Source organism: Ornithodoros turicata, chromosome 5 (assembly GCF_037126465.1).
Source record: "Ornithodoros turicata isolate Travis chromosome 5, ASM3712646v1, whole genome shotgun sequence".
Lineage (NCBI taxonomy): Eukaryota > Metazoa > Arthropoda > Arachnida > Ixodida > Argasidae > Ornithodoros > Ornithodoros turicata.
The window spans coordinates 34,349,531-34,376,707 of NC_088205.1; the positions used below are offsets into that span (position 1 = coordinate 34,349,531).

At 43.8% G+C, this 27,177-nt stretch overlaps 2 protein-coding genes and 1 long non-coding RNA gene across 3 annotated transcripts; 1 reads left to right on the forward strand and 2 right to left on the reverse strand.

Annotated features, from left to right (window-relative positions):
- Positions 1-417: 417 nt before the first annotated feature.
- Positions 418-2,151, reverse strand: LOC135395496 (very long chain fatty acid elongase 7-like). The gene is made up of 2 exons (XM_064626674.1): positions 1,833-2,151; positions 418-1,327 (listed from the first exon to the last, which is right to left on the reverse strand). The coding sequence occupies exons 1-2, from the start codon at positions 1,838-1,840 to the stop codon at positions 487-489; spliced, it is 849 nt and encodes a 282-aa protein (XP_064482744.1). The 5' UTR covers positions 1,841-2,151; the 3' UTR covers positions 418-486.
- A 5,620-nt stretch (positions 2,152-7,771) lies between these two features.
- LOC135395497 (very long chain fatty acid elongase 7-like) lies at positions 7,772-9,275 on the reverse strand. The gene has a single exon (XM_064626675.1). It carries the CDS (start codon positions 9,238-9,240, stop codon positions 8,428-8,430), a length of 813 nt encoding a protein of 270 aa, XP_064482745.1. The 5' UTR covers positions 9,241-9,275; the 3' UTR covers positions 7,772-8,427.
- A 16,879-nt stretch (positions 9,276-26,154) lies between these two features.
- Positions 26,155-26,966, forward strand: LOC135395498 (uncharacterized). The gene is made up of 3 exons (XR_010423124.1): positions 26,155-26,200; positions 26,579-26,682; positions 26,835-26,966. It is a non-coding gene; the product is annotated as an uncharacterized LOC135395498 (long non-coding RNA).
- The last annotated feature ends 211 nt before the right edge of the window (positions 26,967-27,177 follow it).

Here is a 27,177-nt window from a genome sequence, read left to right on the forward strand (position 1 = left end):
TGGAGGCAGCCCTTGAAAGCGTCGTTACTCACTTTCGGTGTTCTCACGTTCCCTTCCACAAGATGTTAACGGCACGAAGAACACTACAGGCTTCCCGGTCAGTTACTGTTCACGGAGATTCGATGCCATGTTGTTTCATTCTTCCAGCAGTAACGACAAGCTAGACTCTGGTTGATGCGACATCTGGATAGGCGGCTCTCTTTACGCGATAAACGCACATAATTTCACTCACGCAATACTGGCTACCTGGTCTACGCTAAGCGTCGACCACCAGTTTGCCGGAGTCATTTCAGTTCAAATTGAAGCAGAAGTAGTAGAGGTGTCCATTAATACGGGTTTTGCATTGTACTCGGAGCGTAAAGCGATGCACCGAGTGAGAAGTTTCTCGAATCAGTTGGTTGAGTCAAAGAGCAGGGATGGTCATCGAAGGTTTATTTCCATTTGAGAGAGAGTAAATGACTAGCGGGCACAGATGTCGAAGAAGGATCAGTCTTCCTTGAGTATGCACAGATTAGTGTCGTATCCCTGCGGAACACCGCCTTTTCTGGTGTACGCGAGGACGTAGAAGCGCAGGAAGAAGCCCAGTCCGAGCAGGCCTTGCGGGATGCCGATGTAAAGGTAGATCCGTGGGTAACCACAGTCGTAAAATATGGGAATCAGCGCGTGGATCATGATGATGATATGTTGATAAATCTGTAGGGTCGTCAGGTGTTTCTTCCACCAGAGGTACTTCCTGTACTCTGGACCGCAGGCGGCGAGGAAATAGTACGTGTACATGATAACATGGACACACATATTAAATAACATGCCGAACATGGGCTGGCCGTCGCAGCCCAACGCGAACCACAGCCACCCGTTGAAGACAACCAAGGTGTGGTGAAGCGTGTGTTGCAGCGTTATCTGGTTTTCCTTCTTGCGAAGCACAAAGAAGAAAGTGTCCATGAAGTCAGCAACGCGCACATAGAAGTACCAGTAACCGTAACCCAGGATGGCCATGCTGTGCTTGTCCGACGTATACGTCAACCCCTGACAAAAGAAGCTGTAATTTCCACCAAGGTAGCTGTTGGTCAGGAAGATATAGCCGAAGTAAAGATTGGCCACGATCATGCCGACGTTGTAGACGCGAATTACAGGCTTCAGGTCGAAGGGTTTTCTGTTGGCCATCCATCGCGGTCCGGCACGGTACACGATGTACAGGTATCCACCAATGAGCAGCGTGATGAAAGCCGGGTTCCCGACAAGGAACCAGTCACGCGTCCTGGGGTCTGAGTGCGCGTAGAACGGACGCGTCAGGTCGCCTAGCCGGACTGCGGCCATGCCTCTCTTGCTGCCGACAAACAAAGACTAGCAACACACTTTCCTCTCTTCTTTAAATAAACAGCGCTTCCCTCACTCCAAGACGGGGATGTAGGTCAGCTTTTTATAACGCTCATACGGAAATCACTTGTTTACTGCGCTCAGGAAGAAAGAATGCCTAATCAAATGATGCAAACGATAACGTTTTTTGTGATAAAACATTGCTCCACTCGCATAGAACAAGCCTCTGTGAGATGTCACTTCATGCACTTTTATTTTCTGCCGTCCACCCGCGGCATCCTGCTGTCATTCCCATTGTAGAAGAAACCTTGCCCGGTTCACCTTGTGATCGATTATACTCTATGGGCGTTGAGTATTGACTTCTCAAAAAAAAGAAAAGCGGAAAGAGGACACATTCTGATGTTGGCTACAAAAAAATAGGACACATTCTTTTCATAGTTAGCACCATATGCAGTGTGTCGCTGAATGCTGTAGTAGGATGTACGTTGCGCGTTAGAAAATAGTGACTGACTCACCTCACCATAGTGAGAGCTGTACGTCATAACTTCAGGTTACATAAGGATCGCAGAACAAGTAGTTAGGCCCAATCGGTGTAAATCCTACATTACGTTGGAATCTGACGCGAACAGGGCAATATCTTAAATGCCCATAAATGCGACGGCTATCGTACCAAGATCACTCTTTTTTGTTTCGTGGAAGCGCGCGAAAGATGTTGATTGAATATTACAAAAAGTAATCGCGTTGAAATCTGACCAAGTTTCATTTCCTTTCTGACGGAAATCTTGGAGGTCGGCTAACGCTAGGAAAGTACGTCGCGGAATCGCAGAGCGCGCCTGAAATATCTCACGATTAGAATCGCTCTGGTGCAGATATCTTTGCAGGTATCGAAAAAATATTTCACGGTGTGCAACGAGTTTGCCAACCAGTTATCCCTCCTTCGCACGCTGTATCGGTCATCCCCCGTAGCATGTGCCTCACTTTGGAGGCCCGCAACGGCTTGCTGCGTTCACCTCGCTTTCCCATGTCGCCCGAAGAGCTATTCGCATTTCTGAATCTCCACTTACTTTGTTCTGCAGAACACAGGGGGCACACGCATATATTGATCCATCAAAAGTGCACTTGTTTAAAATGGCGACGTAATTCTTTGTGGGCGAATGTCAGTATTACTGCAATGTTACTATAAAGACCGTATACACCATCATCATGCTCCTTCAGTGTCGTAAGGCACCCTCCAGTGCTCCCGTTGTTGCTAGAAAGCAGAGATTTACCAGTAATGCATTACATCTCAATGACAATGAGTAATGTTGATACAATACATTTTGTGGAGGAGTAGATGTAAATCCATTACATTTTGGCCGAGTAATATGCATAATCGGACATTACTGATTGTCATTGCTTAGGTTGAAAATTAACGCATAGTCTAGAAATTGTACCTTGTATATGCAATGGAAACCCCCAAGGTGGATTTTCCGAGTCACCTTTGTCACTGAACATGCCACCAGGTAGGAAGGCAGAGCCCAAGTGGAATCTTAGAACACAGACTCCTTAACCTTATGTAATGTTACAATTAACCTTGTGTATGATTACTCATTTATATTATGCATACTGCTCTCACCTCTTGACGAAATCATTCACACGTAGCGATTTTGCAGATACTCTAATTACTATCACCTGTAACGCGTAGCGAAGTAAAAGTCTATAGCCACGTCTCTTTGGAACACGCGCTTCAAACTCCACGGAGGACTGTGTTACAGACTTCTGGGTAAATGTAATGACAGAGTTATGCTATTACTTCAGCGAAGTAATAGCATTAGTAATGCATTGAAAAGATAACGAATAATGTCACGCAATACTTTCTAAAACTGTAATGAATAATGGCAATGTATATTCCAAAATAACAGTAATTTCCCCACCCCTGCTAGAAAGTGTTGTCTCGTCTTCACTCTTCAGCCAGTATTGACGATGGTGCTATACTTACGAGGTCACCTGTCGCCGCCGCCGCGGGACATCCGAGTGACGCCGTATTGGGTCATTATCGCGGTCACAGATCGCGGAACACCAATGGGGGAATGTGAGAAACGCTACAATAAAAGAAATTGTACACAGCCTGTCTTTTCACAGCGAAAAATATTTGACGCGTATTTCTCTTCGTGCATAGTGTAGTAAGTTAGTGTAACTATACAATCAACTGCCGCGGACGCATCTACCAATGACCATTTACTTGCCCTCCCCTCCCAGTTCCGTTTTAAGTTTCCGCGATCCATACGAACGATCATGGCGCTTGAGTGATATATGTATACGTAAATAAAAAAAGGGCATCATGTCTTTTGGAAAGCAATCAGTTGCGATGCCAGTTCGTAAGATCTCATAAATGCACGTTTTCTAATGTGTATTATTTAAAACTACGAGTAACAATAATATATGCTTCAAACCGTGTATCACGAGACACACGTGCAACGTACAGGTACGACGCACTGAAATCTTGGATTGGCTAATGCAACAATTGGCAAGTTTTTTGACGCGCGTGTCTGTGACAATACTTATTTTCTTTCTTGGGCTTCTTTTCACGAATCGTTGCACCAGTGCGGTTACTCTAGTTGTACCCGCTCAGTCGGCGTTGCATGTGACTTTGGCATTCCCCTTTTTATTCCTCCTCTGCTTTTCTTCCAATAAATATATCCACCCCCCCCCTGCTTGTAAAAACAAGTGCAAACGTAAAAGTAGGGAGTGACTTTTTCGGGTTAAACCCGATTCCACCCGGTTATCCCCTCCCCCCCCCCCCCGCATTGACCTCCGACCAATTCGGGTTAAACCCGATTTCTCCCCGAATTCCAGTCACTATAAAATCCTCAAGTGGCGTTTCCACTGAAGACGAACAAAGGTCGCCACGTGTAACACATGTAAGAATGGCTCACTTACGTTCCCAGCAATACACCCACGTCTGTCAACACTGTCTATGCCTTCGGGGATTATCACTGGAAGGTCACGATCCCGCAAAAAAAAAAAATGAAAAAGAGAGAGAGAGAGAGATTAGGAAAGGACTTAATAGACAAGAGGAGAAACAAAAACACCCGATAACATCCGAAGGCACAATTATCGCCCGATTTCTCCCCGAATTATAGATTTAAAAATAGCGCCCGATTTTTACCCCCCGAATCTGAGAAAGGCATTTAACCCGAAAAAGTCACTCCCTACGTAAAAGGTATGTATCACGCTGTGCGGAGTCGCCGGGTAAGATGACTAACTGCTGTGGTAAGGAGAGATGATTTTTTTTTTTTTTTCATCGCACTGGTTGACGAAGCAAGTAATACAAAAATCCCACGAGAAACTGTTGTCACAGTGGCCCATTGGTACAGTGGCCCGTAACTCTTTAATGAAGATGTCAGCGGTGTAAGAAGACCAATTTACCGTAGAGCCAGTCTTGGGTAAGTTACTTCTAAAAAGTAACTGAGTTACAGTTACAGTTTATCTGCCAAAAATAGTAACTAAGTTACAGTTATAGTTACTTTCTTGGTCGAGTAACTAGTTACAGTTAGAGTTACTTCCTTGGTCGAGTAACTAGTTACAGTTAGAGTTACTGAGAGAAAGTAACTTAGTTACATTACAGTTACTTTTTATAAAAATGTCCATGAGAGGGTGATACAATTGTTAAAAACATTTATTTACATTTACTCAAGTGCAATAAAAGTTGTCTTGCACTTAACCAGAAGCAGTATAAGTTAATACGCGGTTATCCCACACGGAAAAATACGACATGTGCATGCGACCTGGCGCATTGCGGTGAAAAAGAGCACGGTGATACGCACATGTTTCGTAACGTGTAGAGAGAGAGACATACGCAAGAACAAGGAACTCGCCTCAAGATGCTGTTTCAGGTTTGAAGTTGACGTCTTGATTGCCGAGTACGTCTTATTCCATTGCTTGCACTTTACAGTTAAATTATTCTCGTCCTTCCATGATAAAAACTCGAAGGTTGCTTCATGGAGCGGCCACGGAAGCTTATGGTAGCAGCAACCGGAGCAGGATTAGCCACTGCACTCGTCGGAGCGCAAGTGAGCTGACCGGAAAGTTTCTCTTTGTGCATAATCATTCCCTTGTCCATATCCACAGGAGGCAGGATCCCGTTCTAGGGCAGTGACACTGTTACTCACATATGACTCACTCCGACCGCTGAGGGTCACTAACTTCAACAAATTTCTGTTCGCAAAGCTGGAATTCCCTGCTTGGTCAAGAGCCCAAGGCACGTGGCACATACCGATTACGGATAAAAGGAAGTAAGACACTGTTAGGGGGAAGTAGGGGAAGGTAGAGTAAAGAAAAAAAAAGGAACGACATTTATTCGAGTAACTAGTTACATTTTGCAGTTACTTTCACAGAAATAGTAACTAGTTACAGTTAAAAGTTACTTCTCTGGAAATGTAACTAGTTACTGTAACTAGTTACCTCCAAAAGTAACTAGTTACAGTTACAAGTTAAAAGTAACTTAGTTACTACCCAAGACTGCGGCGTAGACGGCACAATTTGAATTTGACGCGGACAACCTGCCAGGTTCCAAAGCTGCCTGCTTCTCCAGACAGTGGTTGCTGCAGGCTCGTGAAGCAAACTTTGCTCGACAACAAAGAGAGAAAAAACTGCACTTTTTATCTCGAGGAGCTTCAGAGGAGCACACGGGATCGCCGTTAGCTCTTTATGAAGTGAGTGCCCCGGTTTAAATTATCATTCTGTGGCAGCACTTTCCTTTCCGTGGCTGTGTGCAACAAACCCTGAGAGATAGAGAACTTATGAACATACCTCGGCAATGCTCACTCATGCTCAATGTGGCGAATGAGTTGAGCATCAGTGTGCAAACGGAGAGCTGAGCGGAAGAAAGTGAGTGAGTATATGAAGAAGAGTTGAGCAGGGTGTGAGTGAGCGTATGGAGAGCTGAACAGAGAGTGACTGAGCATGAGTGAGCAAACGGAGAGCTGTAGTGAGCGGAAACGAAAGTATCCGGACTACCGCGGGTGCTATGTAGATCAGCCGGACGAGTACCACTAAGTGGATCCCTCCCCACTATCAGTCTAAATATCGTAATACTCCATTGAGACCTTCTCGATACCCTGAACAGTTACAATGATAGCATAACACCGTGGGATAAGGGCAGTCTCATGGTCAAAGCGCCTGAAGCTGCTACACGAAGGAACGTGATATACTTGACAAAATTCACACTCATTAGCATGCTCACTAATGCTCAATGTGACGAATGAGTTGAGCATGAGTGAGCAAACGGAGAGCTGAGAGGGCGGTGAGTGAGCATTAGTGAGCAAACAAGGCGCTGAGCTTGAGATGAGTGAGCAGGAGTCGCAAGTGCCGACCTCTGCTTATGAACAGCCCTTGAATAAGTGAACCTACCGGCCTCGGAGGATCAGTCGGTAGTGTGTCCGCTTGAGCATCACGGGGTTGCGGGTTCGATCCCAGCTGTGGACGCCACCAATTTGGTGTCAAGTTGGTGACCATATACATCTCCCGCGATGGACGGTAAGTGCCGTGCGCTGAGATTTGCACGTGGCCAAAATTACGTAAAGCCTGAGTTATCATCATTATCGATAGGTGAACCACATGAGCGACGAATTGTTCATTCTTTTTTGTTTTTCTGCTTTTTCTTTTCAGATGGAAAAGCAAGCGTTCGAGTGACCTTTCCTCTTCTTTGTTTCTTTATTTTATTTTTCTCCGAATAAACACGTATCTCTCACCCCTGACATAGCACCAGTAAGACTAAGCTTCGACGTCGGATGACCACAATAGGTGAGTACCATAATTACGTAGGTATGATATTGGCACATATGTGGGCAATACTACAAAGATTTGGGCCCAAGAAGCGTCTTATAGCGACATGTGTTACTAAGAAGGTGTCAGCGGCAGGGTTCACAAAGCAATGCTCAGTGTGACGATACAAAAAAGAGTACCGGTACGCCTCGAGAGGCAAAAGGTGACAAAGCTTGGCTTCCACCGCACTAAGTGGAAAGACAGGACGTCATTTCGGTGCATGCACCACTTGAATGGTAGTACGATGCCGAGTGCACCCCTCGAAAGACGTTCACAAAAATCGTGAAGCGTATATCCGGTCACCCAATGGCGGATCCAGAAAGGAGGGGGGATCGCCCCCAAAACCTCAATATATACATTGGATTTCCCTCTTTCCCTTCCCCCACTACGCGCTCCGACAGAGAAAGCGCCCCCCCCCCCCCCCCCAAACCAAGGGTCTGGATCCACCCCTGCGGTGATGTCCCATTTATCCGGACTCCTCCGTTCCGCGCTCCAACAGTCCGGATAATCATTTTCCCGATGAACGAGTACATTACATGAACCGTGTACTCAGGGTGCTAATGTAGTAATAACGTTCGTTCTCTCGAAAACAAAATATGTTTTTTATTCAATATACACGCATTCTCGGGCGTCATCACAATCACACAAATCACACCTTTGACTCATGAGAAGCCCAGTTGTGCAAAGTTCAAGCTAACGAGACGTTGATAATGTTGTCAAAACAGCTATAGAGGGCATTTGGAATGCAGTTTACGGATTCCTGCTGCATTCCAGATAATTCAATGCAGTTCTAATGATATCGGAACCGTTCCAAAGATTTTTGGACAGATAACAAGTTTTCCGGTCAACTGAGCTACAGATACATGACTGTTTATCCCATGGATGAAGCACGCACCACACAAATGCGCTTTAGTTGAAAGTATACTCATTTTCCCGCTTTCTTTTCGTCGCTTCAGTTTTGGAGCTACGCAAGTGTGAGAAAGAAATTTAATCAACCGAAGCAGCCGTCCTGTAGAAAACCGGCCAACGTACTCAGTGCGAGCAAAATAGGACAATCCCTATGCGCGTTGCCGGATTACTATATTTCGTGAGTAGCCAATTGCTACAAACGACAACAATGAGGAAAGTGAAATACACAACAACAAGGGGGAAAAGTTTGGCATGCAAGTAGGTCGATCACCGCGATAAATGCACGGATATGAAAACACTTCCCGCTGCGAACGAGAATCTACCTATCTGATGCGATTTTATGATACAAACCCGTTGGACATGATAACGCTTCCGTACTTCGGCGTTGACTAGATTTTAGTCCCTCTTGAGCATGCATACACCCAGAGCTTCCGTCATGCTCTTCCTCTTGTATTCAAAGAAGTAGAAATTGATGAACAACGCCAGGCCCAGCATGCCTTGCGGCATGGCGACGTATAGTAGAAAACGTGGATAGCCGCAATCGTAGAAGAGCGTAATAAAGCCGTGTCCGATTATGAGAATGTGCTGCACGATTTGCGCCGTCGTCAGGTGCTTCTTCCACCAGATGTACTTCCTGTATTCCGGGCCACAGGCAGCGAGGAAGTAGTAGGAGTACATGACGACGTGAATGAGTGTGTTGAGGCAGACACCGAACAGCGTCTGCCCATCACAGCCCAGTGTCAGGAAAAGCCATCCGTTGAGGACGACCAGCGAATGATGAGATACGTGCTGCCGCGTTATGTGGTCAAACTTTTTACGCAGCACAAAGAAAATGGTGTCCAAGAAGTCTAGCACGCGCACAAAGAAGTAGAAGTAGCCGTAGTACACAATGTTGAGACTTCGTTCGTCCGTCGAGTACGACATTCCCTGACAGACGAGATTGTAGTTGCCGAAGAGGTACGAGTTGGCCAGGAACTGGTAGCAGAAAAATGCGTTGGCCACCACCATGAAGATATTGTAGATCTTGATGAGGGGTACGAGGGGAAGAGGCTTCCGTGATGCCATCAACTGAGGCCCAATCACATAGATGAAGAGGAAGTATCCGCCGACGACGGTAGTGATGAAGACGGGGTCCCCCACGGGGTACCAGTCCCGCGTGCGGGGGTCTGCCTTCGTGTAAAGCCAGTAACGTAGTTGTTCCACGTCCATGTCGGCGGGCAAACGGCCGGATGTGACCCAGTGGCGGCTTTAAGTTGCCCTCGAAGGGGGTCACGAAAAGGGAGCGTGTGTTGCGGAATCAGACCTACATAGTCTCTCTTACAAAACATTCACGAGAATCGGGGCGAATACGATGGGCTGTTCGAAGGAAGATTGTATTTTACCGCGCGATCAAAAGCGAAAGGCTCTCTGACTAAGGTGTACCATAGAAGGAAATGACACAATGAAAGTGAATTTAATCTGTTTCCCTTTTTCCGTCTGAGTTCCTTAGTGACCGTTCCATCTTTCTCGTAATTGTGTAAAAGTCATACGTTGCCACAGCTGCGCCAATTTAGATCAGAACAGTTTTCTCTGTCCCCTTTTTAGTTCGAATATTTGACCAGGTGGATAAATGCGATGAAGAAAACGGCTGGAAGGCCATAACGTAAGTCTTGAATCATGCGCGACGTGTCAGTACATGCAATGGTGCGACAGCCAGCATTTCGTAGTCTGGTTTTCAAACAACATTGAAAGTCAACGGACGGTAGCGATTTCGCATCGCGTGCGACTTAACAGCATTGAGACAATGAAATCATCTGCATTGCTGTGACGCAGGTGCTATGAGTTGTTCTCGTGACAAACAACTACGAGCGTTCTTTAACTTACAGTGATCTTCTATCTTCTTTTATCTCAAAATAAAAGTGCACTTCAATTCACCGTCTGACTCCTTAACTACACCTCCTGAGGTCATTGTTGTACGACAATATCTGTTCCCTGTTTTAGCCGCTTCGATTAATAGTCGAGAACGCAAGATTTCAACGAGATTGCAAGATTCACAACCTCCCTACATGGAAAGTGCTGCCTCTTCCCCTCTTCGTCCACAACTTCAGTTCCTCACCTTGAATTTCCAACAGGTTGTCGGCACTTCCGATGCACTTCCTTCTGCCAGGTGCAAGACGACAATCTTTAAGGCGCTCTACACAGTAAGTGAATATACCGTATTATACCGCTTATATAACTTTTTTACCTTTTATACCTTTTATATATATAACTTTTTTACCGACTTTTCAGAGTTTTCATTTCGCAAAAATCACAGGTGCTAGAAAGCTGAGGTGCAGCACAAGTACAGAAAACTGTCAGAGCAAAGCCCTGAAGTCTCTAATCCGCAAAAATGGAAACCGCAGCGAGCTCGTTTGCGGGCTCGTTAAGAAGTCTGTTCGTAGAAGACTCGCAATATTCAGTCAACCTCCGGGAACCTTGAGTGGTCTGTGAGGGCATTGCCCAACGTATGCATCTCGTCGTGACTGCTAAACAACGTACGCGGAAGATGCGCGAATCACAATGAACCTTTGTGGTATAAAGCTGCTGCTATACCGTCCAGTGCAGTGAACTGTGAGGAAGAAGCCGGGTCGGCTCCGAAACGTCGGTACCCCTTTCTGGTAGAAGTTCCGAGTTTCTCACTTCGAACCAGTTTAGTTGAGTTGGTCCCGTGGCTTAGTGGCTACATTCCACGCTGAGACTGGGAGATGACCCGGGTTCGAATCCGGGCGCCGGCTGTGCTGTCAGGGTGTTTTCCCTGGGCTTTCCTCAGACAAATGTCGGCACAGTTCCCTGTGAAGTCGGCCCAGGACGCACCATCACCCCCGAGCAACATGCTGCAACGCCGGCAGGCTGGGAATAGCACACCACCACCACCCAGTTTGGTTGTAGTTTGATCCCACCGAATATGGAGAAAAAAAAACGTTCACGATTCTGTTCTCCAATTATATTACTTTGCGCATGTCCATGTACTTCCTGCGTTTTGCCAAACAGTATCCGATGCTGAGTAATATATAGACAATATAGGGCTAGTCTTAGCTGTACGAGTAATTACTTCAGGGTGATCGTTGTTAAGATATTTCAGATGGTTGATCTGAAATTCATTCCGCGCAACTTGTACACAAAATATTGTAGTGTGAAAGAGGAAAGCACGCAATACCGAAAACAGAACACATTTCTCTGTCGTTTCACGCAAGAGAATGTGCTGCAACTTGTGTGTTTCCTATTTTCGGATTTTTCTTTCTGTTTGTTTTTTTCATATGATATCAAATAGCTATGTGAACCGTTTCTCTCGAGGTTAATTTATTTCAGTTCATAGATGGTCAAATGTGATCAGATTATTCCTTCACGTGAGGCATGCAACCTGCACGTAGTGAGCCCTGCTTCCTTTCACGATTGCCGTATTTTGTTTGTCTATGGCGTGTGTTTGTCCGCTTGTGTGTGCTGGCCTCAGCATTTATTACATTCCATCTGAGTGACGTCGTAAAATTCCTACACACCCACATTTGGTGCATCTCTCGTGGAAAGAGCAAAAAGCAGGAAAAGGGGGAGGGGTGGAATATGTTTATTGAAAAAAAAAAAAAACGAGGAAAAGGAATCCCTGTCCCTGTCATACTTTGGAGAATATGAAATATATTAAATAGAGGTAGACACAAGGGGGTAACTATCCGGTGAGAGTAACTAGAAGAAAAAGCTTGGAGTTTAGAACTGCGGATAATATACCAAGAAATGACTCTTCTTGCAAAACAACATCCCGGAAAATTATTGCATTGCACAAAAAAAAACGTAAAGGCACATAATGTGAAGACGGAAACCAACAATAAATAACGTATTCTTGACGGTTGGCGCGTACTTTATCGTGCATGCTGTCTGTCTGAAAGGGTAGCACCCCGATTCGTCCAAATGTTTATTTCGTCCAAGTATTCACAACGTCCAAGTACTCGGTTCGTCCGAAAAAAATTGGACATAGTGGGCATTGGACGAACTGAACCAAAGGGGGGGAAACTTGACCAACCCGTCCAAATAACCGTACCGTCCAAACGCTTGTTTCGTCCGAAAAGGGAGGGGGATCTCCGAAGGTAGCACCCCGATTCGTCCAAATGTCTATTTCGTCCAAGTATTCACAACGTCCAAGTACTCGGTTCGTCCGAAAAAAAAATTGGACATAGTGGGCATTGGACGAACTGAACCAAAGGGGGGGAAACTTGACCAACCCGTCCAAATAACCGTACCGTCCAAACGCTTGTTTCGTCCGAAAAGGGAGGGGGATCTCCGAATGCGAGTGAACAATTGCTTCGTTTACGATTGAAGGTAGGATTTAAACATTCACACCGAAAGATGCCATGCCATACACCAAGTAAAACGAAAAACAAATGCTCAGCCTGCTCTGTTTATTTATTTTTCTTTTTTTTTTTCATTCCAACAACTGACTTATTAGTTGAAGGTAAGATTTAACCATTCCCACTGAAACATGTTATACACCGAGTAAAACGAGAAACAAATGCTCAGCCTGCTCTGTTTAGTTGTTCTTTTTTTCTTTTTTTTCATTTGAACAACTAACTTATTAGTTAGCATGGCCCAGCAAGTGGGACATGCGCTGCAGATATGCCTTGATGACATGAGCAAACTGCTCTGTTACGTCTGTGAAGGGTGCTTCGTTTCCCAGCATCATTTCCCCTGAGCTGTATTTTCCGTACGCCCATGAGAAGGAAGAGCGAGCCTCTTGTATCGTCTCCTGCTTGGCGAAGCCCCGTTCAACAGCAGCCGAATGCGTACCTGCAAATGGCGGTAAGAGGCATGAATACAAAGAGAGCAAGAGAGGAAGTATATATGCTATATTCTATTAATTATCATGATGGTGTTCCCTGATTATGCGAGTTTGTTGCTTACCTGGTTGTGCTTACATTGTGTACGGTTGACTCAAATTCGACGAGGAACTTCGAAAACGTCATGTGGGGTTGGCTCTTGAATTTCATGCGCAGCGAATTATGCCACCCTTCGGTGTGATTGTTTGTGCGGAGATCGTCCTCATCCGCAAACTAATTCCAGAGATGAACGTTGGTAAGCCACTGCCGCTCGAAGTAGTCTACGTAAAGGCAAAGGGCCGCAAGTTTCCTTTTAGATCCCTAGATGTTTCCAAGAAAGATCACTGACATTGGGAAACGCGGTACGTAGCGAGAACACAGTTATAGAAAACAACACATCGTTAACTGGACGGCCACTGTATAGGTCAGCGGTCCTGTGAACGGGTTTGTGTTTTCTGTGATTCCCCGTTTGATCGATAATCCATTTGCTTTCATGAACACAGTCACCTGCCATTCACAAAGTGCCAAAATGGCCTGTGCTTTCATGAATGCAGCCAGGCAGTCGCCTGCCGAAAGGAGCAGAGCCTTAGGCAGACGTCTGCCGAAAGGAGCAGAGCCTTTGGGAATTCCCCCATTTGGACGAAACGGGCTATTGGACGGTACGGGTATTGGACGCGCTGGGCAAGTTTCTCCTCGCCTGTTCATTTCGTCCAAGTGTTCAGTACGTCCGATTTTTTTCGGACGAAAGTGTCGGATTTTGACACGAAAGGTCCGCAGTTCGATTCGAGACATTCACGTCATTTTGCTTGTCTCCTATTGCTATATGAGTACTTTGTTATTTTTATTTTGTTGTTATACGTTTATGCTACAATTATTGTTTTCTCACTGGCGTCTGTACTGACTGATTATAGAATTTTTAGTTGCTCTTCGTATTGTTTTACTAATGCATACTTAGTGTATGCCGACGTACAAGCGTGATCGGATAGTAGGGAATGCAATATGGGCAGTACACACACAGATGGTATTATAAACGAATGTTGCCAACAGTGAGTCTGAGCACAAGGCGATTGCCAATTAAGAAATCAGGAAATGCCCAAGGAAAGGTTACTTCATATGCTATCAAAGCTTACCCGAGATGCCGGTATTTCGGAGGCTCTCAACTGGATGTACCTTCAGAAATCGCCAAACATCTACTTTCCTTAAAACATTGTAATCCACTTTGGTCCCAGAGAAAAATTGTTCACACACTCAAAGGCAATACAACACGCCGTCCTTCTATAGGGAAATATCCAGCTTCCACAATAGCCCGGACACCAAAGGCATTAGCCAGCCCTCTTGTAATCTTGCCTTCCGGCCTATAGGACCTCCTTTCCACGACCTAACGCGACCTAACTTGTTTTTATTAATGCTTTATTCCACTTTTAAAAAACGTTTTACTCATCTTTAGGGGCACTAAAGTGCGAAACTTTCTCTTCACGATATGAAAGATTCCGTCATCAGGACAATACTGCAAAAGGAACGAGATTCACCCGTTGCGCCGTTTGTAATTAAAACGTGAATAAAGGTTCCAATTTGGAGGATTTTCTTTCCTTCCTCCGAATCGGCGCAAAACGTTAAAGGTACGTCTTCTTTGTCCAATCAACGCGGTACGAGGGGAGCTCCGACTTGGCTGTGACGCGTAGGGATACATTTCGCCGGGACGCATATATCATATACGCACATTCTGTTGCAGCGGAAGCTTGAGCTGACACTGCCGCAAGGTAACAGGAACGGAATCAGCGCATCAACGTGATCAAACCAAGGAGGTTATACACCAGAACTTCTGGAGTGGCGATTCCCCATACGAGCCACTGCGAGCGGGTGAAGCCGGCGGCCATATTGGAAGGGGCAAAAATTGACACCGCCAGTATGGTTGCGGGCAAAGTTTACCTTTTTTTGCTGCTGCATCTTGCGGGGAAACCGATAAAAAGAATCAGTTCGTCTGACATGTCTTTATGAGCAATAAATCATAACATGATGAAAAGAGCGCTGCCAGACGAAACACAAGAGACGTTAGATAGAGACACACCGATGCGCTAACTTCCATCACTTTATTTTGAAAAAAGGTAACCCACCTCCTTAAATACACGTCACCCTATCGGTTGTTTCCTGAGAGGAGTGAGTTTCCCCTTAGGGTGACGTGTATTTAAGGAGGTGGGTTACCTCTTTTTTCAAAATAAAGTGTTGGAAGTTAGCGCATCGGTGTGTCTCTTGTGTTTCGTCTGGCAGCGCCCTTTTCATCAGGTTCATGTACCAACAAGCCCAGATTTCTTCACTAAATCTTAGATTTGGTTGATGATGGGGGGTTGTGACTTTTATCCAGCGATTTCCAGCTGTATTTCACGGTCCATTTAAATGGGGCAGATGGCCCGAACGCCTTTTTTAAGCAATTATTTTTTTCGCATAAAAGCACACATTCTAGAGCTATCTTAGCCAGCTGTTTATTGATTCGCTTTCTTTCTGCCCCTTCTAAGATTTCGACGCGCCGGTTTCACCGCTCAGTCGCCTCATCCACTCCAAGAGTTTTTGTATATAACCTCCTTGGATCAAACACAGAAATTATAACCAACGCTCGATAAACGAAACTTCACGAAACGGAGGCTACACATCACTGCGAGAAGCCCAACTGCGAGCGGAGTAGTATGGAAGTATGGATCACATTGCAGATGCGTGCGCAACAGAAGCTAGAGCAGTGCGGGGACGGTTATAATAGCGCCATTATATGATTATGAAGTCCATCTCTTGTATTGTACGTACCACAATGCTATTCCAGACAAAAAATACGGTTTCTTGTAAGACAATTCTTGAAAAAAATCAATACTTTATCTTCATTGGCAGATGGGACATTTCGTTATTACGACGTATTCATTCGTCATTTTGACGTGAAACTCCTCATTACACAAACCTCACAATCAGTGCGCGTCACGAAATAGCGCGCACTTGTTATTGTTCCTGCGCATTGCGAGTGTATTCGAAACAATGAGCCTTGAGCACAGAATATACCTCCTTCCAGTAACCTATGAGACCCACAAGCACTAACCCCTTTAGAGCCCCTTTAATACATATAGTTATTTCATAATGCCTTGCAATCTTTGATCGACCACATGCGCTTCCTCGTGCAGTTGCAAATGGTACCGCTAAACGAAAAAAAAAAAAAGAATCGCGTTTCACGCATCATATTCACCTTCGCCGAGACGCCCAAGTGCTTTCTTTCTTTTTACTCTTGGTTCTCTGTCTCCCTCACACAGAGTGCATTAAAGGCTTCATTGCTAGTTTGAGTCTAGCCCCGTCTACTTGTGTTCCTGTCCTCCTCAAGCTGAAGGAAATGATACCATCAACATCGTTATACCAGCTTGCTTACGTTTTAATGCTTTGTTCAGCGCCATCTTTGTAACGCATTATTTTCCAGTCCTGTATATGAGTGTGGTTCAAATGAAAATGGTATATGTATTTCTACTAACTGTATAGGTCAGTGTGGGCGTATCAATATATATTAATACACTTTTGCGCCAACGGTGCACTGAAGCGTGAATGCCCTATGAAAAAGATGTCTTTCGGACGTGTGTGCAACCAGTCGTGCGCAGCGTTCTTGTCTTCACCGTCGTCTTGAAACTGTGTGCCACCATGGTGCCCTCTGAGACCTCCAAGGTTCCAGATCAGAGAATAAACAGGGTGTGGGAGACATTCAATTCGGATGGAGCAGAGCACCATTAATTAACAACCCACGTTGTTTCCGGAGGACTGTAGGTCTCACGTGAGCACGTAGGAGCTCAAGATGATGGTTTCGCTGGTGATTTTGATGCCGTTCTGTCTAAGGCTCAGTATTCCGGAACAAAGTGAATATCACTTTTACAGCCGACGGTTGTGACCGAAATTTCTTTGGTTTCAGTGACGTGGGGTCCCGCCGGCTTCGCCGCTTTGGCTCATGATGGTAATGGTGAACTCAGCTCTCATCCCCAGTTGCGATACAGGTTAGAAACCTCTCTTGTCGTAATGCTGTAGGAATCCCTAACAAGCGTTCACTCGCCATTCTCCGAGTTCGGGTGTGAGTTTTCGGAGTACCATCTTGCAGACACCATCAGATACATCCATGTTCCTTGGATGAACATCCCTGCTCCTCATGGATGTTGTGCTAGGCCGAGCCTATATTCTCATCTAAAGCGTGTACAAATGAGCCCCTCAGCAGCCGCAATTATCTCCGTAATAATGACTCGATGCGCCCGGCCTGGACTGAGCGTCCGCCGTGCTATTGACACCATTCTTGAACTTGTTAGCCCACATGGTACACCCGCTTCTGAGACATGCATGACCGTACTGCTTCGCCATCAGACTGTGCATTTTCAGCAGTTTCTCATCTTTCCCGGTGAGAAATCCGATGTGTTCTTCTTTCGTACACACTTCCAGACGAGCAACTGTGTCTAATAGCTGCGTCACGCTGCTTTAGGGCAGGGCTTTCTAAGCCTTCGATGTTTATTCACACATTTCCTCTTTCACGAATCGCCCTCGTATTAATAGTCATCTTCCCCTTCTTTCTTTCCACGCACGTACAGAAACTTATTTACTTTCATTCACAAGAGATTTCGAGTCGTCAGCTCCTCGGTTGCAGTTGTAATACTTTTTGTATTAGTATTATAAGTTTATAACGTATTATAATACGAGCTCGAAAAAAGTAGTATTTATATTAGTATTATAATGCTCAAAAACTTGTATTACAGGTATTTGTGTATTAATTCATAAGACAGTAATACTTCTTGGCCATTACACTGACCATGGAACTCAGCTCTGGTATGCATTGAAATGAAAGGCAACCTGGGCCTTCAAACCAGATCCATAACATTACACCCATTTGTACTGTTCATTTTCCCACTTTCTTTGTCACTATTATACCCGGTGACACAAAGCATATTTTTGAGAGTGGGACCATTTTTAGGACCAAGAAGTCTTTGTTAACATATCAAAACTGTAGGTCGAGCTGCTTAAAAAGGCGGCGGAAGTCCTTCCCACTATAGAACGACGCGCTATCCAATGCGGCAAATTCTTTGCGATTGCTCGCAGTGAAATCTGTTTTTAAAACAGCTACTTGTGTTCACCTGCTCTGGTGGAACGACCTTTCTTTGCAAACCTGATGCTCAGACCGAACAGACGAGCACTTGAAGATTCGTTTTTGGAGAAAATGGGGGATAAAGTCAAATTGCGTGTAAACGACCGTTGTGTAATAGACCAGGAAATTTACATACTGAAATAAATGTTGCATGTACAAGTTCAAAAGGAATATGTATTTCCCGTACTACCAAAGTAGTAAATATACAGTATTATATTGTGTATACGCGGTTTCAAAAGTATTATGTATTATTATTCCAAAACAAAAAATAGTGTTACTGTCCACACCTGTCAGCTCATCCTACACACTCCTACACATTACATCTTTTCCTTCCTACACGTACCTCAGCCCATCTGACGCCACATGCACTCGGCTCGAGTCATTTCCGACTCGACTCGACTCGACCGCTCGACTCGACTCGGCTTCTTGCACTCGTCTGGGTAAATATATAAAAGGCGTCTTCGTTATCAATCTGGCGGGGTCGTTTCTATACTCTGTGCGGAATGTTTAATTGGGATTACATGGAACAGTAGCCCAGTAATGGCGGTTGATATCGGTGCTATTTTGAGGACCGTTTTCCTGACTGTTTTCCTGCTTGTGCGTTAGGCTTTTCACCGCCCTCCCCAGAGACCTACACAAAACGTTAAAAAAGTCTAGCACTGTATCCATGGTATCCATGGTAATTGAACACTGATCTCGATTGTAAAAGGCTGGATCGCGGATGGGGAGCGCGAGCGTGAAGAAACCGGCCGCCATCTTACTGTACCCACAACAGTCGCCGCAGCGATCATGGCAACTTCTTGTAATTACGGTCGTACCAACCGTACTGGCAAGGATACAGGGCCTAAATTTATACAGGTGAGTCATTCTTTATCAAGGAATAAACAGGCGTCCATTCTGTATATTTAGTTGACAATTATGAAGTGTTTTTTTGCCCAAAACGAGCACTGGATGCAGGTTGTTTGATCGCTCTTCCGAGGTTCAATCGAACACACTTGCATTTTATTCGGCGGCAAATACATGTTGAGTGCATAATATGCTTGAGAGAACGTGTTACACTACACTGGTAGTGTTGTCATCAACATATGTGCGAACACTGGAGCGCTTTTCTGCATGCATTGCTAGCATGGCACACGGTGCTCTCTACGGAAGCAAGTGCACATTCATTTCTTTGAATTACCTTCGCGCACACGTTCGGTATTGCGTCGTAATGAGACCAAGATTGTCACCCTTTTTCATGTATTGGTATTGTTTTGTGCCTTGGTTTGATTTGTGACAAAGAATCCTACGTAACGGTGGTGTGGCGCGACTTGAATACCGCCTTTGTGTTTGAGCTATGTCGTCAGCTTGTTGCGATAATAATAATTTGTAGCGTGTCGTGCTATTTGTAGCAGTTTTTAAGGCAAAAGTGGTCTCTCAAAACAGATTTCCTCATAGGGCTACCCAGAGGATCGTTTATGAAGTGTGATGCGACTGAGTGCACAGGTAAGTATTATGTTTCTATCCACGGGTTTCTACTTTACAGGAAGGAATCACTTCAGTGTACGCACTGTGGTTAGTCTCTCTCAATTTTGCACATTTTCTTACATGTTCATGTCAGAAACACACCTTATACACCTTAGGCTCCTTCACCCAGCAATATAATAATTATATTCCTGTTTAGAAGAGTTACCCATATTCTTTTTAGAATAGTTTTTAACCTTTTCAATTTTTAGAAGATACAGGGGTTGTAAACCCTGTTTTAAACTGATGCTTTAACATTTGTCCAATGCATTTGTTAAACAACATATTGTTAAACAACATAAACCAACACATTTTAACAAGCTGCATCCAAACCAATGTTCTGATGTATTATGACCTTTGTTGTCGATGCACCATAAAAAATTGGAATAATCATAATCAATACAGGTTACTTCACAGCTGCCTCGACATACTCAAGAAATGGGTGCAGAACCTGCATAGTGCCCACAAACTTTGATTACCACAGCACCTGCAGAAAGTAAAAGCATATGTGTCACATGGGATTTTCAAATGTATTCACGGTATATAATACCTTGTATTAACTGTTGTAGATCTAAGCCGCCTCTACAGTACACTCTGAGAAATTAAAACTTGTCAGGGAACTGTGATAATTGTTTCAGTTAATAGGCATGCACATATATGCTATAAGAAGAAAATTATTTCTTGAGAATGCACTTCTCTGGCTACTGGTGTTGTTTACATCTACTGTTGATCACATTCATTTATCACATATTATATTCTTATATATTATTATTCCTATATATATTATTATATTATCACATATTTGATCACATTAAATTTAAAATTCAGCATATATGACAAAATATCAGAAGGGAAGTTGCTATTCATTGCTCATTCCAACCTAAAATTGAGTGCTACAAATTTAGAGAGTGTACCTGTCCATTGTCATTCCTAAAATATATATTGTCATTGTAGCAAGGTCACAAAACAATAAATGTAGTCTTTTGCGACCTCCCTGCACGTTCATTGTATCCTGAAACGCATAAGTGCAAGAAATAAATGTTGAACTTGAATAAACTTGATAATGTTGAATAATATAATGAATGATATAAAATGTTGAATAAACTTGAACTTTTATGTTCTCTTTACTCATCATCAGTGATCTTCTTTACAAAAGCATATCGTGTTAGACTTTTTTTGTTTACGTTTCACAGACTGGGTACACGAGGGCCGAAATGACAAAATCACAACTGTTTCAAGCTCCAAATCGTCCTGTTGCAATTTGCAGACCACTGCAAGAGGGCCCTTGCACATCAAAATCTAAGATGGGAGTGACAGTTGATGCAAAGTGGTTCCTATGAGAGACTTCGATGCTTGACAAAATTGTGCAAACTGCGGAAGGTGCCATAGAAGATCTTCAGAAAGTGTGTCTGGTCTCACAACGGTGCTACGACACTCCCTTTTAGATGACGATGGATGATTGGAGTTTCAGATGTGCAGCTGCATTTTTTTGGAACCTGCTCCACATAAGAAGCATGACAAAGTCAGCACTGGATAGCAGGCCCCCGTCCCTAAGCAGCTTTGCTCACGCTGCAGTTGTATTCAGCAAAAGCATGTGAGTACTCGAGAAGGACATTCAGTTTGGCACAACCGCGCCTGCAAATAATCAGAACAAATGAAGGAAGAAACAAACAAACATAGAAGGGCTGTACTTGAAAAGAGATAAGTCCTGTGTCTCAAGGAAGTGTTACCACTTTCTAAGTAACTTAATTGAATAAGCTTACATCACTACCTGATTAACTGTCCTAACGAGCGTGATCTAATTGCGTGAAGTAATTATTTCGGCTGCTTCAGTATGTCCATATTTGCGAGGCAAAGCACCGCTGTCGTTCACTAAAAGACTCTTTCTGCGGCGATGCTTGATATAAATCATACCAAACCCATACACGGCTAAAACAACGGCTGTGATTCTACAGAACGATCTCTTTCTGCCATGCGAGTATATATCTTTTCTCGGACCGTTCTTCATGGAACAATGTTTATCCAGAACGCAGCACGGGATATTACATACATGGTTGTTGTTAACCTCACATAGTTTCTTATTGAAGTATTGGCTGGGAAACGTGCTGTAATACAATCCCCAGCGCTGCACTGCAGTGACTGTCTAGTTTCGGAATGCAAAACATAACGTAATTAAGAATCGAACGGCAGGACACCTGTGAAACACTGTTAGGATACATCAGTATACGGGCACCTTACAAAATTGTGTGATGACAAACAACGATCAACGCCTGCAGCGCAATAAATACTCACAATCTCCGTTGCCTCCCATTGTTTTCTATGGGCACACACTGCGCTTTATGGCCTCCCAACATGGCGGCCCGCAAGCACGCCTCTCCCACACGAGCCCCTCTCCCATGCGCGATCCAGCCTTTATACTTTATACATAGAGATCAGTGGACGAGCCTACGAGCCCGCCACTGATCTCGATTGTAAAAGGCTGGATCGCGGATAGGGAGCGCGAGCGTGAAGAAACCGGCCGCCATCTTACATCTTACTGTACCCACAACAGTCGCAGCAGCGATCATGTCAACTTCTTGCAATTACGGTCGTACCAACCGTACTGGCGAGGTTACAGGTCCTAAATTTATACAGGTGAGTCACTCTTTATCGACGAATAAATACGCGTCCATTCTGTATATTTAGTTGACCATTATGAAGTGTTTTTTTGCCCAAAACGAGCACTGGATGCAGGCTGCTTGATCGCTCTTCCGACGTTCAATCGAGCACACTTGCATTTTACCCGGCAGCAAATACAGTTTGAGTGCATAATATGCTTGAAAGAACACGTTACACTACACAGGTAGTGTTGTCATCAATATATGTGCGGGCACTCGAGCGCTTTTTTGCATGCACTGCTAGCATGGTACACGGTGTTCTCCGCGAAAGCAAGTGCCCCATTCTTTTCTTTGAATTACCTTCTTGCACAAGTTCAGTATTACGTCATAATGAGACCACGATTGTCACCTTTTTTCATGTATTGGTATTATTTTGTGCCTTGGTTTGATTTGTGACAAAGAATCCTACGTAACGGTAGTGTGGCGCGACTTGAATAACGTCTTTGTGTCTGAGCTGTATCGTCAGCTTGTTACGATAGTAATAATTTGTAGCGTGTCGCGCTATTTGTAGCAGTTTTTAAGGCAAAAGTGGTCTCTCAATACAGGTTTCGTCATGAGGGCTACCCAGTGAATAATCTGTGCAGTGTGATACGGCTGGGTGTACAGGTAAGTATCACGTTCCTCATCCACTGGTTTCTACTTTACAGGAAGGAACAACCTCAGTGCACGCACTGTGGTTAGCCTCTCTCAGTTTTGCATATTTTCTGACATGTTCACATCAGAAACACACCTTACACTTTAGGCTCCTTCACCCAGCAATATAATAATTAGAGATTATAATTCTTTTTAGAAGAGTTCCCCATATTCTTTTTAGAATAGTTTTTAATCTTTTTAATTTTTAGAAGATACAGGGATTGTAAACCATGTTTTAAACTGATGTTTTAACATTTGTCCAATGCATTTATTAAACAACATATTCATTTTTAACTGGTTGCACCCAGACCAATGTTCTGATGTATTATTTCCTTTGTTGTTGATGCACCATAAAGATCGGAATAATCGTCATCAATGCAGGTTACTTCACGGCTGCCTCGACATACACAAGAAATGGGTGCAGAACCTGCGTAATGCCCACAAACTTTGACTACCACAGCACCTCCAGAAAGTAAAGGCATATGTGTCACATGGAATTTTTAAAGGCATTCACAGTACAGGGTGTATGCTATAAAAGGTCAGTCACATTTTCGTGCAAGAAGTGATACCTCCTTCATGCTATACCTCTATCACGAAAAGACTTCCTCTGCCTCAAAGTGAATAATTTATGCTAGAGGAACCTACGAAACGATTGTGGTTACCTAGCACTGTCTAACAAAATAAATATGACCATGCAAACTTTCACCTCCATCCATCTGTATTGCGCATAGGAAACACATGAAGACGAAAGTTTCCGTGGCAGTATTTATTTTATTACGCAGTGAATGGTAACCACAATTTTTTCGTAGGTTTCTCTGGCATAAGTGATTCACTGTATGGCAGCACAAGTCCGTCTCTCAAATAGATATAGTGTCACGCGCGAAAATGTCACTGACCTTTTATAGCATACACCCTGTATATAATACCTTGTATGAACTGTTGTAGATCTAAGCAGCCTCTACAGTACACTCTCAGAAATTAAAACTTCTCAGGGAACTGTGATAATTGTTTCAGTTAATAGGCATGCACATATACGCTATAAGAAGAAAATTATTTATTGAGAATGCACTTCTCTGGCTACTCATGTTGTTTACATCTACTGTTGATCACATTCATTTATCACATATTATATTCTTATATATTATTATTTTATTATCACATTCGATCACATTAAGTTTAAAATTTAGCATATATGAGAAAATATCAGGAGGGAAGTTGCTATTCATTGCTCATTCCAACCTAAAATTGAGTGCTACAAATTTCGAGAGCGTACCTGACCATTATCATTCCTAAAAAATATATTGCCATTGTAGCAAGGTCACAAAACAATAAATGTAGTCTTTTGCGACCTCCCTGCACGTTCATTTTTTTTTCTGAAACGCATAAGTGCAAGAAATAAATCTTGAACTTGAATAAACTTGATGTTGCATAAACTTGACATAAAATGTTGAATAATATGATGAATGATATGAAATATTGAATAAACTTGAACTCGTATATTCTCTTTACTCATCATCAGTGACCTTGATTACAAAAGCATATCGTGCTAGACTTTTTTGTTTGCGTTTCACAGACTGGGTACACGAGGGCCAAAATGACAAAATCACAACTGTTTCAAGCTCCAAATAGTCCTGTTGCAATTTGAAGGCCATACGTGGAGCTGCATTTTTTGGAACATGCTCCACATAACAAGCATGACAAAGCCAGCACTGGATAGCAGGACCCCAATCCCCAAGAAGCTTTTCTCACGCTGCAGTTGTATTCAACAAAAGCATGTGAGTGCTGGAGAAGGACATTCAGTTTGGCACAACCGCGCCTGCAAATAATCAGAACAAATAAAGGAAGAAGCAAACAAACATAGAAGGGCTGTACTTCAAAAAGAGATAAGTCCTGTGTCTCAAGGAGGCGTTACCACTTAAGTAACTTAATTGATTAACCTACCTGATTAACTGTCCTAACGAGTGTGATCTAATTGCTTGAAGTAATTATTTGCGCTGCTTCGGTGTGTCCATATTTGCGAGGCAAAGCACCGCTGTCGTTTACTAAAAGACTCTTTCTAAGGCGATGCTTGATATAAATCATACTAAACGCATGCACGGCTAAAACAACGGCTGTGATTCTACAGAATGATCTCTTTCTGCCATGCGAGTACATCTTTTCCCGGACCGTTCTTTATGGAACAATTTTTGTTCAGAACGCAGTACGGGATATTATATACATGGTTGTTGTTAACCTCAAGTCGTTTCTTATTGAAATACTGGCTGGGAAACGTGCTGTAGTACAATCCCCAGCGCTGCACTGCAGTGACGGTCTAGTTTCGGAATGCAAAACATAACGTAATTAAGAATCGAACGGCAGGACACCTGTGAAACACTGTTAGGATACATCAGTATACTGGCACCTTACAAAATTGTGTGATGACAAACAACGATCAATGCTAGCAGCGCAATAAATACTCACAATCTCTGTTGCCTCCCATTGTTTTCTATGGGCACACACAGCACTTTAGGGCCCACCAACATGGCGGCCCGAAGGCACGCCTCTCCCCCACGAGCCCCTCTTTCATGCGCGATCCAGCCTTTATACATAGAGATCAGTGGAGCCCGCTGGCATTTCAACAATACAGTCACAACATCAACAGCGTTAGTTACGCATTTACAATCAATAAATCGTGGACGTCAAAATAGAAAATTCCGTTAAAGATTTTAACATTAAAGTCGTGAATTCACTATTCTTTTTACTTGACGAAGTACGCTCGCAGGTGCACATCGAACAGAAATCTTCGCAAGAGATGCCGTGGATGACTGCATAAACGACGACAACGACAGTGTGACGAGCCTACGAGCCCGCCACTGGAGCCCGCTGGTATTTCAACAATACAGTCACAACATCAACAGCGTTAGTTACGCATTTACATTCAATAAATCGTGGACGTCAAAATAGAAAATTCCGTTAAAGATTTTAACATTAAAGTCGTGAATTCACTATTCTTTTTACTTGACGAAGTACGCTCGCAGGTGCACATCGAACAGAAATCTTCGCAAGAGATGCCGTGGACGACTGCATAAACGACGACAACGACAGTGGTGTGACGAGCCTACGAGCCCGCCACTGGAGCCCGCTCGCATTTCAACAATACAGTCACAACATGAGCAGCGTTAGTTACGCATATACATTCAATAAATCGTGGACGTCAAAATAGAAAATTCCGTTAAAGATTTTAACATTAAAGTCGTGAATTCACTATTCCTTTTACTTGACGAAGTACGCTCGCAGGTGCACATCGAACAGAAATCTTCGCAAGAGATGCCGTGGACGACTGCATAAACGACGACAACGACAGTGGTGTGACGAGCCTACGAGCCCGCCACTGGAGCCCGCTCGCATTTCAACAATACAGTCACAACATGAACAGCGTTAGTTACGCATTTACATTCAATAAATCGTGGACGTCAAAATAGAAAATTCCGTTAAAGATTTTAGCATTAAAGTCGTGAATTCACAATTCTTTTTACTTGACGAAGTACGCTGGCAGGTGCACATCGAACAGAAATCTTCGCAAGAGATGCCGTGGACGACTGCATAAACGACGACAACGACAGTGGTGTGACGAGCCTACGAGCCCGCCACTGGAGCCCGCTTGCATTTCAACAATACAGTCACAACATGAACATCGTTAGTTACGCATTTACATTCAATAAATCGTGGACGTCAAAATAGAAAATTCCGTTAAAGATTTTAGCATTAAAGTCGTGAATTCACAATTCTTTTTACTTGACGAAGTACGCTCGCAGGTGCACATCGAACAGAAATCTTCGCAAGAGATGCCGTGGATGACTGCGTAAACGACGACAACGACGGTGTGACGAGCCTACGAGCACGCCACTGGAGCCCGCTGGTATTTCAACAATACAGTCACAACATCAACAGCGTTAGTTACGCATTTACAATCAATAAATCGTGGAAGTCAAAATAGAAAATTCCGTTAAAGATTTTAGCATTAAAGTCGTGAATTCACAATTCTTTTTACTTGACGAAGTACGCTCGCAGGTGCACATCGAACAGAAATCTTCGCAAGAGATGCCGTGGATGACTGCGTAAACGACGACAACGACGGTGTGACGAGCCTACGAGCACGCCACTGGAGCCCGCTGGTATTTCAACAATACAGTCACAACATCAACAGCGTTAGTTACGCATTTACAATCAATAAATCGTGGAAGTCAAAATAGAAAATTCCGTTAAGGATTTTAACATTAAAGTCGTGAATTCACCATTCTTTTTACTTGACGAAGTACGCTCGCAGGTGCACATCGAACAGAAATCTTCGCAAGAGATGCCGTGGATGACTGCGTAAACGACGACAACGACGGTGTGACGAGCCCACTCGCGG